Here is a 14,425-nt window from a genome sequence, read left to right on the forward strand (position 1 = left end):
CAACAAACATCCTGAGACCTTCTAGAGATCACAGATTAGGCCATCTGATGAAAGAGGCTGATCCTGTACCCATATGCATGGACAGAGGCAAGTATTTAGTGTACGGGCCCTGAAGTATAATTACCTGAAACCACCTTTCCTTCCCCCCCACCCCCGCTTCCAGGATTCGCAGGATGGGAGGTTTGGGTTGGGTTTATTTTTTTAAGCACGTTGTGGTCAGTGGCCTACTGGCACATATCATGCTTCTCCATGGAGGAGTGATCACTGACCTTACAATAGCTTCAGATGGTCAGAGATGTGATGGGTAAGTTCAAACAGAGCCCATTTTAACAGTGTTCACCTGGGATCTCGTCTTTCAGCCCTTGGTGCAACCCTGGGTTTTTTGCCAATCACCAGATGTCACAGGGATGGCTCCTTCAAATACTGCCATCAGCTGGCAAATTCCAACATTTCTCATTCACAGGTTTTTGCTTTTCTTCTCCACCTCTGGAAGAAGTTCGCTGCAGTCAAAGCTGCTTGGGCAGGTGACTTTTGACTCTTGAATGGGGTGTGGGTTTTTTGGTAGTGACCTTCACCAACAATACTTAAGAAACTAAACTGTTTCTGGAGAGGAGACCCTATTGTGAGTCAGCAGCAGTTGACAAGATAGGAAATCAGGGGTAAGAATTTGAGAGTGGAACAAGGTAGCTAGTGGGGTGCACCGGATCTGTGGTAGGACTCAGACTATTCAGTGTATTCATAAACGGTCTGGAAAAGAGATAAATAGCAAGATGACATTTGCTGCCAAGATTAATTTCTTCAGGACACTTGTAACACAAACAGCCTGCAAAGAGTTGCAGGAGTAGGTTGCAGTATTGAATCACTTAGAGATAGGAAAAAAAAAAAACAACACCCAAACAAACCAAAGATTAAATTCTGTGTCAGCACAGTATTGCATATGAAGGAAAACAACTCTTGCTAAATAAACCAAAGGACGGTCTTTAAATTAAACACTGCAGCTCTGGAGACAAATTTCTGAGGTTGCTCTCCATAATGAATGCTTATGACAGTGGGGCCAAAAGCAAACAAACATCAAGTTAAGATAGTGACGAGAACAAAGGACGGAGCAGTCAGCATCACTGTGCCACTGCCCACGGTGCACACACGCGCTGTATAGTTTCAGTCACCCATTTTGAAAAGGTTACAGAATTAGAAGATGCAAAGGGATAGAGGTGATAGACTTGGACCTTTCTGCCTGGAGAAAGACTGCTAATGGGATGAGGTAAAGGGTTATAAATTAAGAAAGACCTAAAAGAAATTAGGGCAGAATCAACATGTTAGAAAAACCCAACCACACAACAGAATTATTTGATCGATTCGTGGATAATTCCCTTTCTTTCCCCTCCAAGACACTTTCACATCTTCACAGTGACTGCTTTCTGATGTTGCCAAAACATAAGTCATACATCAACTGAGAGTCCCTCACGAAGTACACATGTGGGGAAGTTCACGTGCTTTTGTTACATGATGGAACTCATTGCCACAGGAAGCTGCTCAGGCCAAAATTATAAATGTGGTCAAAAAATGAATTAAATAAATTCATAACGGATAGATCCCTCTCAAGTACCATAGGGCAAAGCCACCTCCTGCTCGGGAAGTCCCTGGTGTGGGATGCTGAAGAGATAAGCGTGGGGAAGGACCATTCTTTCCGTGCCTTTCCATAGGCACCTGCTGCTATTCCGTGCCAGTCAATGGCACGTGGCAAGGAGGAGCTTTACTCCACACGCTTTTCTGTTCTGTTACCAGCTCTCGAAACCAGAGAGCTAAAGTGTGGGGTTTTTTTTAATTTCTGAACCATTCCCGTGTCTCTCATTGAGCAAACAATGAGAGGAGATACACACGAAACGCACAAGGCTTCCAGGAAAGGTGTGCTGTAACCTTGAGAGAAGCTTACATCATCCGTAAGTCATCTAGATAATTCTTCCTAAAAATTCAGCTGCTGGTGAAATAACAAAGCACAAACTTTCCCAGATGTGTGCTTCATAAGGAATTCTAAGTCAATGTATGATTTATAACTTGGCGTCCTGAGAAAACAGCAAATCATGATTCAGAGATGAAGTGTAGATGTGGAATTGCTATGGAGGGAGACAGAAAGGGTTTATTCATAGATTAGTCCCAACTCCTGGATTTGCAAGCTTTTTCACTGATTCCAAATGTTGCACGGGACAACTACTCTTCCTTTAATAGTAAGAAGATTAAGGCTGAGTGTTCAGATTCGCTTCATTTTCCGTAACTGTTAGCCAAGTAAAATTTCCTCTGCAAAACTTGCAGGGTGAGCAATTGCATTGTTGTACCATGCTTCTCACCAAAAACAGAGGTAAGTCGTCTCACTGGATTTCTGCTGGAGAAAGGTTTGCCATGCAAATAGCAAGATCATCCCTACAGAAGGCAACCCTGCTGATTTCTTATCACTAGAATCTTTCTTGCTGGATCAAAGACAACCAACTTCATGGAGACTCAGAGCACTGGGAAGAAATAAAAAGATAATCTATAACAACCAAAACTAAAACAGATTGAAAAAGGCACATTGGCTGAACAGAATTCCCAATCTAACCTTCATGCCCAGTAAGAAACAAAGCCAAATCTATGAGGGAGCAGGAAGGAAAGCAATGGGAAGATGAAATCAGCACAAACCTAAGAGAAAAAAAAATGATAAGCATTGAACAGCACCAATATGAAATATATCTATAAAATCTCCCACATATTTTGTCAACCTTGGCTAAATTATGATTTAGCCTAGCATGCATTCTTCCCAACTCATCTGCTTGTTAAAGATGCCATAGAATGGTTTGGATTGGAAGGGACCTCAAAGATCATCTAGTTCCAATCTAGATCATCTCGTTCACGTCGGTTCCCTTGCACTTTCTACAGGGGTATTTTGACAGAAATGCCACAGAGGACTCATTGCTGGTGTTTTCACTTGGCATCACTGACATCTTCTGTTTGTTTCTGAATCTCCTCTTCTTCCAGCTGCATTTGTCTCTTCTTCACTTTTTTCGCAAGATGAGATCCTCCATCAGTGCCGTCTGCAGATGCTGCCAAGTGAGCGCAACCGTACCGTCACAGAGTTTCTCCGTTCCCCTGGCAGGTAGTCCCTTTCCTGGGACACACTAGGTAGAAATGAGGGAGCACGCTCAGTCAGGCAGAATCTAAAGCTTTCACTGTAAATGAAGACTTCTTATAGAATCATGAAGGTCTCTCATAACATGTGCATGGGGGGGTGGGGTGGGGGGGTGGAACAAACCAAACTAATTTCAGTCATTTTAGATAGAAGCCTTGTCACAGACTAAAACACTGACCAAAGATAATACAAGAAAGAAAATACATAAAGCCATAGATGTGTCCAGTAAACTGACATTTAACTCAATCTAATTAAATATGTCTTAAGCAGTACATCAAAGACTTCTCAAATTCAAAGGCAGTGTCAAAAACAGAGGACAGGGAAAATAAAGTAGAAAGATTAGTAAAGTGGGAACAATAAAATACAAGAATTTTGGTCTAGAAAAATGTAGACTACTGCAACAGAGAGAGGAAACAAAACCATCCAAATTTATTCACTGGGAGAATGATGCTAGGAATAAGGGAATAGTCCAGGAGCATTGGGACTAAGTAAACAGCATCCCAGAAGTCACCGTGCTACGTGGTGACACATGGTAGGGATTGGCTCTTTGAGTAGTCAAGCAAAAGAGGTACTGTACCAAAAATAAGGCAACTTCTAGAACTTCAGCCTACCAGGAAAAGTCAAGCTCATAGTGAAGTCATGCATTCAATGGGACCCAGGAGAATACTCAACCAACGCAAAAATAGATGTGACTGCTTACTAACTGCCTCTTCAACAACCTCAGGGCAAGCGGGAACTCCATAGGCAACCTCAGTGATGGAAACTACTCAAATACCCTGATGTATTCCCTCTTTAGTACTGTCTCTGCCCTCAGGTTCTTCCTCATTTAACCAGATTTTTCAGCTGCTTTTAAGGTGGGCCAGGATGAGGAGCGGATTCAGGACCAACTCCATCCCTAGGGCCACCTCCTAGGAACCCACCGCTGGGAGGGAACTTGTCCTGAGGACTGACTGCACGAAACTGGAGGTAGACAATCCAAGCTGACAAGCTGGAAGGAGGAAAGAACAAAACCTGTTAAACTTGGCAAGATGATAACTGACGAGAATGGAGGATGAAAACTGTACAAAAAGGATTAGACGATTAAGGAGATTAGAGTAAGGAAAACTTAACCAGAAAAATCAAGATTTCTTGGACTGCAAAAAAACTTTGAGAGATAGACCCATGAATTGAGTCATTTTTATATCAACTGTTGCAAACTTTAAAGAGTGCATGGAGGAGAAGGGACAAAATGACACAGTAGGCCTTTCCTGATGGCTGCTAGTAGTTTGTTTCGCTTCAGATCTATCGGTGCAGCTGTACAGACTGGAACAGCATTGCAGCAGCGAGATCTGACTGAACCCTGAGCACAAACAAGCTGCATTTCCAGGCACCAAGCAGTACCCCCATGAAGGCCATGGGACTACTCATGCATAGCAAACATACTTCTGGGCGCTGGAAATGATGGGTACACAAATTTTTCAGCCTTCGCTGTGCCACTGAGAAGTTAGCTGTGAATAACTATTTTCATGCTAGAGCACAGACAGCCGCCCTTCCTTCATTAATATTATTTGCATTATTCACTCCCAGGTCCGAATTGAGTCTCGAGTACTTGTGTGTATTTCTGCTCCTTTTATAGCCTGCCCTTCTTCCCTGAATAAATGCTTGTGACAGTTTCTTCAACTGTATCTGGAGACGTTATATGAACTAGAAGCAGCGGAGCCAGTTCTACAGACTTCACAGCCTCATCCATCTTCCCCCTCACCTGGGTTTTATTCCGTCCTTTCATTTTAACTAGTAACTCTATGGATATATATTTTTTTAAAAAAATGAAATAACATACCCATCACCTTTGCAATATTTTCTTTAGAATGTTTACTTTAATTTTGGTTTCCCTGTCTAATCTTTCTCACAAAGCAGTATGCATTTTTAAATCCTCCAAGCAAAATAATTACAAAGATAATCCAGCTGAGTGTAATCAAACTACAGGGTTCTTTATTTTCCTGGCCCTTTAATTTAATTTCGCATCCTGTGGTCTTAAAGAAATATTAGGATTATATCATATTGCTATTGTTTAGATTATATGCCTGTAAAAAATGAGAAGCAATCAATTCTCTTCTTACCCACTGCCACACAGAAAACTCATACAGGACATGGAATATTTTTGAAATAGAGATCCAGGGGAATATCTCAGATGAGCACAAGTTAGATCTTTAGCACCCATTTGCATTGGAGAAGGAAAAAGAAAAAGGATGGAAGGGTAATATTTCCTGTCCAGCTGTAAAGGAAGATGAATCCTTGTTTATTTCTTGTGTATTTCGTTGGTTTTGACTAATATTTTATAAAGACAGTAACAGCTTTGATAAAATAATTTGCTTTAAAACTTTTTCAATGCACCAATACGGATCCTGATATGATTTTACAGATATTTTAACCATGAAAATAATCCCATTGACTTTAGCACCACTACTTGCACTTAAATGAGAGCTTCGGTAGCTTTCTTTGGATCAATACAAACCAGAAGTCATTCACAGATTAACAGTGGCGTAATGATAGCATAGGAGAAGAATCAGTTACGTGTCTAGATCCATAAGGTTAAATAAAAGAAAACAACTTCTGTCTGTACACATGCAGAAGGACCCTGCCTACATCCTATCAGCCAGCTTTGGGCTTCGTGAGGATCAGAGCACATCTGTATTAACAAATCTGAATACATGACTGGGGCTTCAGAGCCTTCATTGGAAGCATCAAAGTCCTCAGCATGCAGATGTTCATCCTCTGAGTTGGGCAAAGAGAGATCATTAGCAGATGTTAGCTAGCAAACCAATACCTGGAAAGGGAGCTCCTCTTCCAAGAAGTAAGATTGAAACAATGCAGGGGTGGGGTTTTTGTTTGGGTTTTGGGTTGGGGTTTTTTTTCAGTAGCAGCCCATTGTGCTGTCCGCAGGTATAAAGGAAAAAGGAAGCAAGGTCAGCCACTGAACAGGTACAACATACCCCCAGGGCCTAGAAACAGCAAGGTCAGAGCTGTTGCATTCCTCTTTAGCTGTTTCTTCTTCATTGCCTTCAAAATGGGGCAGCGCACACCCATCCACCAACTCGCAGGTGACAAAGGCATGGATACATGCGGTAGGACCCATCTCAGGGCAAGACTGTGGTTGAGGCTTTCATTCTGGAGCTGTTTATCACAAAGACACGTGTTAGTTTGGTTCAAGTGTTGCTGGCCTGGTAGCACTCTCAGTAGAGCATCCCTAAAACCGCTTTCAGATTTTTTTGCCTAAGTTATCTCAGAATATTCTTAATTAATAGAAAAAGCTAGATACAGTCACAAAATTATGCCCATGTCTTGTACAAATACTAAAAATTCTTTTCTGAGTGGACAATTTCAGCAACAATTAGTTAAAACCTTCTCAGAAAAGGAACATATTGATAATGAATACAGAGAGTCTCTTCCTAGATTTATGATTTTGCACTTGAGGAAAGCAATCACATGAGATTCATGGAGCTGATGTAAGTAGCTCTATTCAAACCTCCATAGTTAACATTTGTTCTAGAAGTTTTACTAGCTAATAGCTTCTATGTGCTAATAACCTGCGAGACCATCACAGCTCAGTACTAAATATTTTTTAAAGTGCCTACAAACCCAACAAGTTCGATGGCAATTAGGCTATAAAATCAGTTCCAGTCAACACCAAACATTAAGGGGCATGGTCCTCTCTCTTCTACAGAAGTTCAGGTGGAAGAGCTCACTGCCACATCCCAAGACCTGCTGCCCATGACTGGAAGAACCCCAGAAGAACAGAGTGCCCACCGAGGGCAAAGCTACAGCAGCTCTAACTTGCTCTGCATCAGCCCTGCTATTAAAAAAAACCAACAAAACAACAAAACAAAACAAAAACCAAAACCAAAAAAAACCCCCACCAAACATGGAAAGGGATTTCAAGCCAGTTTTACACACGCACGCACACACTCCAGGATACTTTTTTTTTTTTTCCCCAGAAAGAAATGGTTACAGGCTTGAAAAGGAATCTCATTTTTTTTAAACTACTGGTTAAAAACACCCCGTTGCATCTGAAGTAACAACTGATTCCATTCTTGGAATATTTTTTTTTTAAGCTATTGCAGTGGTAAAGAGCTTTTCTTGAACTCCAGAAAGAAAACTAAACTGAGTCACTGCATGCAAGCTTGCTCTGCTTATAGAGACAACATTTTCCTTACCAAGTACTTTGTTTTTATATCAAGAGGACAGGACCTTAGATTCTGTATTCAAAGCACCAGTTAATGAAGTTCCTAAAGTTAAATTGCAATAATCAGATTCTCCATGGGGTTTTGGCTGTCGCTATAGTCACCTTCTTTTCTTCAAAATATGCTTTTCATTGTTCTACTGCCCTTTTTCCAATTGCTCTGCAGCCAAGTTCTTGGAAAGCAATCATGCTTCTTGTTTAGGATTTATTGCTAGTCTTTTGCCAATAAGGACACGCACAAATCTGTCCTGTGATCATCCTGCAAAAGCAAGCTAAAAATACAGCAATTTATGAACAGGTACATTTCGGATGTTATATGGCATCAGTGTGAACTCATCAAAAAATTCTGAGATATATAAAAGAAGGTCACCCTTTTTGGCTAGGCCAATAAAAGGCTCTGCTTGGGTGCCATAAAGAAGTTTATTTTATAACTCCAACTTTGTTGTGTTTTAATGGTTGAAGGTTGTTGGGATTTTTTGCCTTTTTATCAAGTTTACATGGTAAACTTTGCACTTTAGAAACCCCAGGTTTGAGAAAAACAATAGTTTAATTTCCAGACTGGCTGTTTTAAAACTAATAACTGTGATGGCTAATTTAGTTATCACTAAAACTTTAAAGTGGTGGGAATCGTCTGCCTGCTTGTACAAATTTGTAATGGATTTTTGTAAATTCAGAGTCAAGTTGTATTTGGGTTTCGAAATGCTTTTCAGGTTGTCCAAGAAAGCTCATGCACACAGAAGCAGCAGGTAACACAAGGGAAGATTGATCTGATGGCTAGGAAGGAATGGATCATGATGAAGATGATGGTAATCACCATATCCTGATCAGACTTATCTGACTATATTGTTAGTTTTTCACACAAACTTCATAGTTTAATCATTGGCCTCTTTGAAAGACTTGTCTTTTATCAGCCTATTGCTTCTGAGAGGTGTGTGTGGGGGGTAGATTCTTGACTCTATGGATGTGTTTTTAAGCTTCTCTGGGTTAGGGCTGTTAAAATTCCTCCGAAACGTTGAGAGACTCAGTCCTTGGTCTCTCCTGGACTCCTCCATTGGCTTTGATGATGTTCTCTGTCAAACAATCTTAAATTGGGAAAATTAATCGGGATTTGTTTACCAACCTGGATTTGCTGCTAGCAGCACGGTGTACCTCCATTACTAACAGCTAGATGATTCTGCGGTTCAGACAGCCGAGACTCAGAAACAAGACGGCTAATGAAAAGATCCAGATAAATGTTTCACCACCTCATGATCTGGGGTTCTTACTCAACCTGAAATGACTTCAATTGTTATTATTTTGCTTTTCTTTTGATGATTCTCATCTTTCTTGTCTTCCCTTCTCTGCTTATTCTTTTCCCCAGGCAATACGAGATGGTCCCAAATACCTATTTGGTTCCTATAATTAAACCAGATGAATTTTCTATTCAGTCCCGAAAGAGACTAGCGATTTGTGAAATGGGATTTTGCATCCAAGAAATGAGAAATGATAATTGAGGAAACAGCATAAATTTATTCCTAATAAATTATAAATGAACCTTCAAATGCAATAAAACTCCATTTTTTACGTGTTCAGACGGGCAGACTTCTGAGTGCAACAAGTAACCTATGTGTAATTTTGTGTCTAAAACTTCATATTCTGCAAAAAAGATGAAGATTTCCCAAAACGTATTCTCTGCTCAAAATTATGCAGTGCAATACATTTTTTGTATGTGAACTGCATTTACTCTTTTTGTTGCTCTAACAAGATTACTCATGTATCACATGGCATCATTTAATTCAGGGTGTGCTTCTCATTGTAATCATCAGGATTTGAGTGCAAGTATTTGTATAACGGTTCTAAGATTTGCTTCCTGGTAGTTCAGCTAAAAAGTTCACTTTGCATCGGGAGTTGCTTTAGTACAACTTAAGTCACAAAGGAACTTACACAAGGGACCACAGAAAAACCGCTAGCAAGGCCAAAGCAAATGAGTTGCAAAATTTAAACCAATATTTGCTAGAAAATGTTTGTGGTGGTCACTCAGCCCTACTTCTGAATCCCTTCTTACAAAAGTCCTCACCACCGGACTTAACGTTGCAGGTCTACCTAAACCTCCCTTTGAAACGAAGCCGAACTTTCCCTTTTGCTACTGATACTGGGTTTGTGTTCCCCTTGCAATCGTGATATAACTTCCGCTTTTACTAACGTTTGCAGAGTGGATCCCATCATTTTCCTTCTTCTGACATTAAGTACCACATTGCAGGCACCAACCACCAGGTAATCGGGCTACTATAGTTTTCACTTTTGACTTAACAAGCGGAAACACACATGCATGCACTTGGCTTTGGCTGCATGTTCACCCAGCTAAATCTATTGATGGAGTCTGCTGGACCTGGAACAAACTTATTTTTAGATACCATAATCCTTAATATATTCATTTGCTTTTACTCTTGGTCTTCCATATGCTGCCTGTCTTCTTCATCCGCAATGACATCCACCTACATTATTCCCTGCAAATTTTAAAAACACTTTACCCACAGCAGCTTGCAATGATAACTAAATATGTGGAAACATACGCAATACAGACATAACACTTGCGACTGATGTCAGGTACATAACCTGTCCTTTGTTCTTCATTTCCAAAAGTTTCACACTCCCTCCCAAAAAGCTTTAAAAGTAAATAAGCACCAGGCCTCAAAAAACCCCCCAAACTGTTGCTGGAGCTTCATAAATGGTTAAAAGAAAAGTTGGAATATCGTTTGGAGTAAATCTTGATACAGTTCTGCCATTTGGATTACAGCTAATAGCTTCTTTAATTATGGCTTTAACACAATAAAACAACATTACTGTTACCATCTTGCTGAAGATGGTAGAAAAAAAAACTGTAAAACTGAGTGGCACATTTAGAATTACTTGCAAAATATTTGCTCTCTGAAAACAACACACAATAACTGTAATTAATACCAGTCCTTTAAAGTATTCCTAAGGTCTACTGAAATCTAAACCAGCACTGTGTTGCTGGTAGGAACAACTGCATCCTAAACAATATTAAAAATGACAGCAGAAAATAAAAATTTTCCATCAGAAGTCAAAAAGTTATAATTCACTGATCTGCCAAACGGAATAACACCTTTGCCCTTATTATTTCTAGAGCTTTTTTGGGAGGATCTCAGGACTTTACTCTTTAGCTAAGCCTCACAAGTTCAACAGCCCAGGAGTTATATAAACATTATTTTACAATTTGAACTATTTTCCCAGCAAAACGATCACTCCAGGGGAGGACTATTTGAATTATTTCTTTTACAAAACTAATATTGCTTTACTCGTACTCCCATCACGTCAGAGTGACCAAAGCTGAAGTCCACCTGAGCGGTCCCTGGCCTCGCTAGCGGGCAATTCCAGGCACTTCAGAGGACAGTGGGGAAAAAAAGGCTGCAGGTTGTACCGCACCTAAAGCCCTGCTTGGCAAGCGTTTCCAGGGAATAGAAGTTTGAATAAAGGCTTGGAAAAAAATGTCTTATTTTAAACAGTAAGCAAGTAAAGAAATACATACACAAATCCGGGTTGCAAGCGACAGAAAACGATCGCATCTTTGCAGTGATGCTGCAAACGTGAGACGTGTTGCTTATGCGTGACGCTCATCCTCCAGCCAGGGGGATGCTCCGGGCTGGACGGGGTCTCCGTGGGGAGCCGGGGCAAGCCCCGAGCCCCCGGCCCCGCCGTGCCCCGCAGCCCGGCGCCACGAAGGATATCCTCCTTCGGGCACGCACCGCCCTGCGCGGAGGGAGGAAACCACGTCCCCTCCCGAAGAGAGGAGAAAAAAAAAAAAAAAAAGCAGAAAAAAAACCAAACCAAACCCCTGCGAGCCCGATCTGCTGGCGCTTATCGGGGTTCGGCTTTGCGGGTTCTTGAGGACGGGAAGGGAGATGTTCAAGAGAGCCCCGCTCCGCGGCACAGCCGGCATCCCAGCGTATTTTTAACGCGCACCGTGCCGAGCCGCCGCTGCTCCGTACCGGCGGCACCAGCATCTCCCGGAGCATCCAGCTGCCCGTCGCCAGCGGCTGCCGCGGGAGGCAGCCCCCCGCTCGGAGAGCCCCCGCGGCCGGCCCCGCTCCCAGCCGCGGCGCCGGGGCTCTCCGGGGCATCCGCAGCCTGGGGACTGAGCCCCCCGGTCCTTCTGCCCGGCTCCGGCTGGGGACAAACACACTCTCAACAATGGGCATGTTTGCAGCAACATGATATCACCTAATAACGCCGAATAAGGCAATGACTGTACGTTGAAGCGATACGATCCTGCCGGTCTCACCACACGGCGCGGAGAGCTATTTGCAGATTTGCTAAGCCCTTTTGAATGAATGCATCTGCAGCTGACCTTTAACAATAGACGCTGAAATAGCACAATCTGTGGGACCAGATTTGAGGGGGGGGGGGGGGGGAAGAAGGGGGAAGGAAGAGATGGGTGAATATTGTAATCTCTGCAATCTCATTCACTTCCTTTCCCAAACCCCGCACACAGGGGGAAAAGCGATATTTTCCTTTTAACCGGGGCTCTATCTCAAACAAGCCGTTTCCAACGCCGGCTCGGCCACATGGCACCCCGAAGCCGCCGCCGGCGGGACCGGCGCGCAGCCCCACCGGTGCCCGCCCGCACCCCGCGGGCATCGCTCCGCGGAGGGGCGACTGCGACAAGGATGCTCCAGCCCCCCCACAGCCCCCCCCCTCCCCTCCCCTCCCGCCGCTCTCTCACCTTCCCTGGCTTTCAGCAAGACGGTGTTAGCAACGATGTTTTCCAGCTCCATTGACGAGCTCGGGCAGCGTAGGCAGGCAGCGGCACTGCAGCAGGACGTCACTCCCGAGGTGCGGAGTCTCCGAGCGACCACCCGCCTCCTGCCCCTAGCGCGTTATCCCCCCGTGCATGATCCCTGCCTTCCTCCCTTCCTCCTCCTCCTCCGCGCTCCCCCGGGCGGAGGCGCCGCTCCCCGCGCTATCTGCTCCCGCGCCTCGCCCCGCTACTCCATCCTCCGCCCCGCGGGCTCCACGGTGGTTTGAGGGCTCGGGCGCTCCTGCCTCCCTCCCCCGGGGGTGTGGCACCGCGGAGCGGCCCCGCAGCCCCGCGCAGGCGCCATCCCCGCCGCCGGCTCCGCTGGGCCGGGCACGCCGGGACGTGTAGTCCTGGGGCGGCCCCGCCGCACCTGGCGCCGGCCCCGCAACGTCCCCCCGGAGGAGCGGCGAGAGCCCGCCCAGGGGAGGGAGCGGGTTACGGGCCGGCCGCAGCGTCCCGGGCGGCGGGAGCCGGCGGGGCGGTTTCGGCGCGGCGGGGAGGAGCGGGGGGAGGCCGCGGGGCGATGCGCGGGGCTCCCCGCGGCACGGCTCCGACGGCGGCAGCGGCGCAGCCCTGGTGCCGGGCGCCACCCCGCGGCGACGGCCCCTGCCCGGCCCGGGACCCCCAGGGCTCCGTTCCCCTGCCCCGCCCGGAGTCCCTAGGGCTCTCCTGCCCGGCCCGGGGTCCCCGGGGGTCCCCTCTCCTGCCCGGCCCGTGTCGCGGCGGGTCTTGGTGCTCGATCACCGCCCCACAGGTGCTCACGGCCGAGGGAAGGGGTCCCCGATGACCGGCACTACTCTTCTTCTTCATCCTCTGCCATGCGATGCACGCCTCTCTTCTCGGGCTGGAGGCATGAGTTTCTCGCCTTCCTGAAGAACTTAAAAATCCCCGAAGGGAGTACCCGAGGGAATCCCATCACTTCTGCCGCACCATTCTTTTTTTATTCCTGATAAGCAGTTGCGTGAGACATCAGCCACTTGTGGAAAGTTTGTGAATTTTAAGTGCTAGATTACAGCATAGATTCTCCTCTGTCTGTATAGGACAGATGCTCGTGTCAGCACGATTCTGATTTTCCTGGCAACGGGGTAGATCGATTCAGCAGGTCAAGCAAAGGAAGAGGAATAAAACCGACCCATTACTCTCACTAACACTCTTCCCTCATCTGTGTTTGCATTGATTAAATCCACACGAAGCAAATCAAATTAACATGCATCTTCTTGTACATGGAACACAGACACCACTTTTTCTTTTCTCTTCTTTGTTTATTGTACCAATCATATTTATTTCTACAGCCAGGCAGAAATGACTTACAATAGCAGGACTTGCAGACTGTCTAGAACACATTTTCTGAACACAGGAAATAAATGTGATGCATTTAATGAAGAATACCTTGGCCGTTAGGATAAAATGGCTATAATAAATGCCTTGTGTACCCGATTAAGTGTCAAAGGTCAGAACTTTGAAAGTTATTGTGCGTGGCAGGTGACACTCTCCAATCACTTCAGAAAATGTTCGGCCTCCGGAAGCTGTGCCACATTGTGGTTACTTTCTTTGTAATGCCAAGTTCCATATAGCAGCAGTTGTAAGTACCGGAAGATTTTTCTTTGATTAAATAATTCTTAAGGGAAAAATTGCTTCCTGGAAACCAGAGCCTTAGCATAGAGATGAGGTTCCTAAGGAGTGCCTGCCCTGCTTGTTGTTTGACCGCTTCATCAGTGCAAGGACTGATGCTCGCTTGTAAACAGAGCAAATTATGCCCAGGTTATACGTGCATCTCACATCCCTGCCCAGCCTCCCACTAACGGTCACCACAAGCACACCACCAGCACCACAACATGGCTGATGTTGGAAGACGCAGTCACGCCATTCATTATGTACAACATTTTTAACACTACAAGCAACCCCTCTCTCCACAGGAAAAATGAACATACGTGTCTTTGCGAATCAGCACTTGCTGCAGCGGCGAGCTTAACGTGTGCTGGCAGCATCTCAGGAGCAGGCTGTTCAGTGGGGAGGGATTTACCTTCACAGGAGACTCCACAGGGAGCACTGACTCTGATCTGTAACTTTTGTACAGGTGTCCAAGTGAAGAGAGCAGATCTTGAAGACCTAAGGTTTGAGTTGCACCTGGAAATCAGCATGTGAACCTGAGGGCTCTACAGCTCCTCTTTTATCTAATATCTATATGTACCTCTATATAGTCAAGTGCTAGGCATACAGTCATCTGCAATGTCGCCCTGCGGAACAG

General features: G+C 44.8%; 1 protein-coding gene across 4 annotated transcripts in view; it reads right to left on the minus strand.

Moving 5' to 3' along the window:
* The window catches only part of GRK5 (G protein-coupled receptor kinase 5), a 170,384-nt gene extending 157,840 nt beyond the window's left edge, over positions 1–12,544 (minus strand). Inside the window, exon 1 of one of the 4 annotated variants that reach the window (XM_075757768.1) lies at positions 12,103–12,544. In XM_075757768.1, the coding sequence (XP_075613883.1) occupies positions 12,103–12,154 (52 nt within the window). In that variant the 5' untranslated portion in view covers positions 12,155–12,544. The remainder of the gene's footprint in view (positions 1–12,102) is intronic. The other 3 variants (XM_075757769.1, XM_075757767.1, XM_075757771.1) reach the window with 3 other exon arrangements.
* Positions 12,545–14,425: the final 1,881 nt, after the last annotated feature.

Source organism: Balearica regulorum, chromosome 7 (assembly GCF_011004875.1).
Source record: "Balearica regulorum gibbericeps isolate bBalReg1 chromosome 7, bBalReg1.pri, whole genome shotgun sequence".
Lineage (NCBI taxonomy): Eukaryota > Metazoa > Chordata > Aves > Gruiformes > Gruidae > Balearica > Balearica regulorum.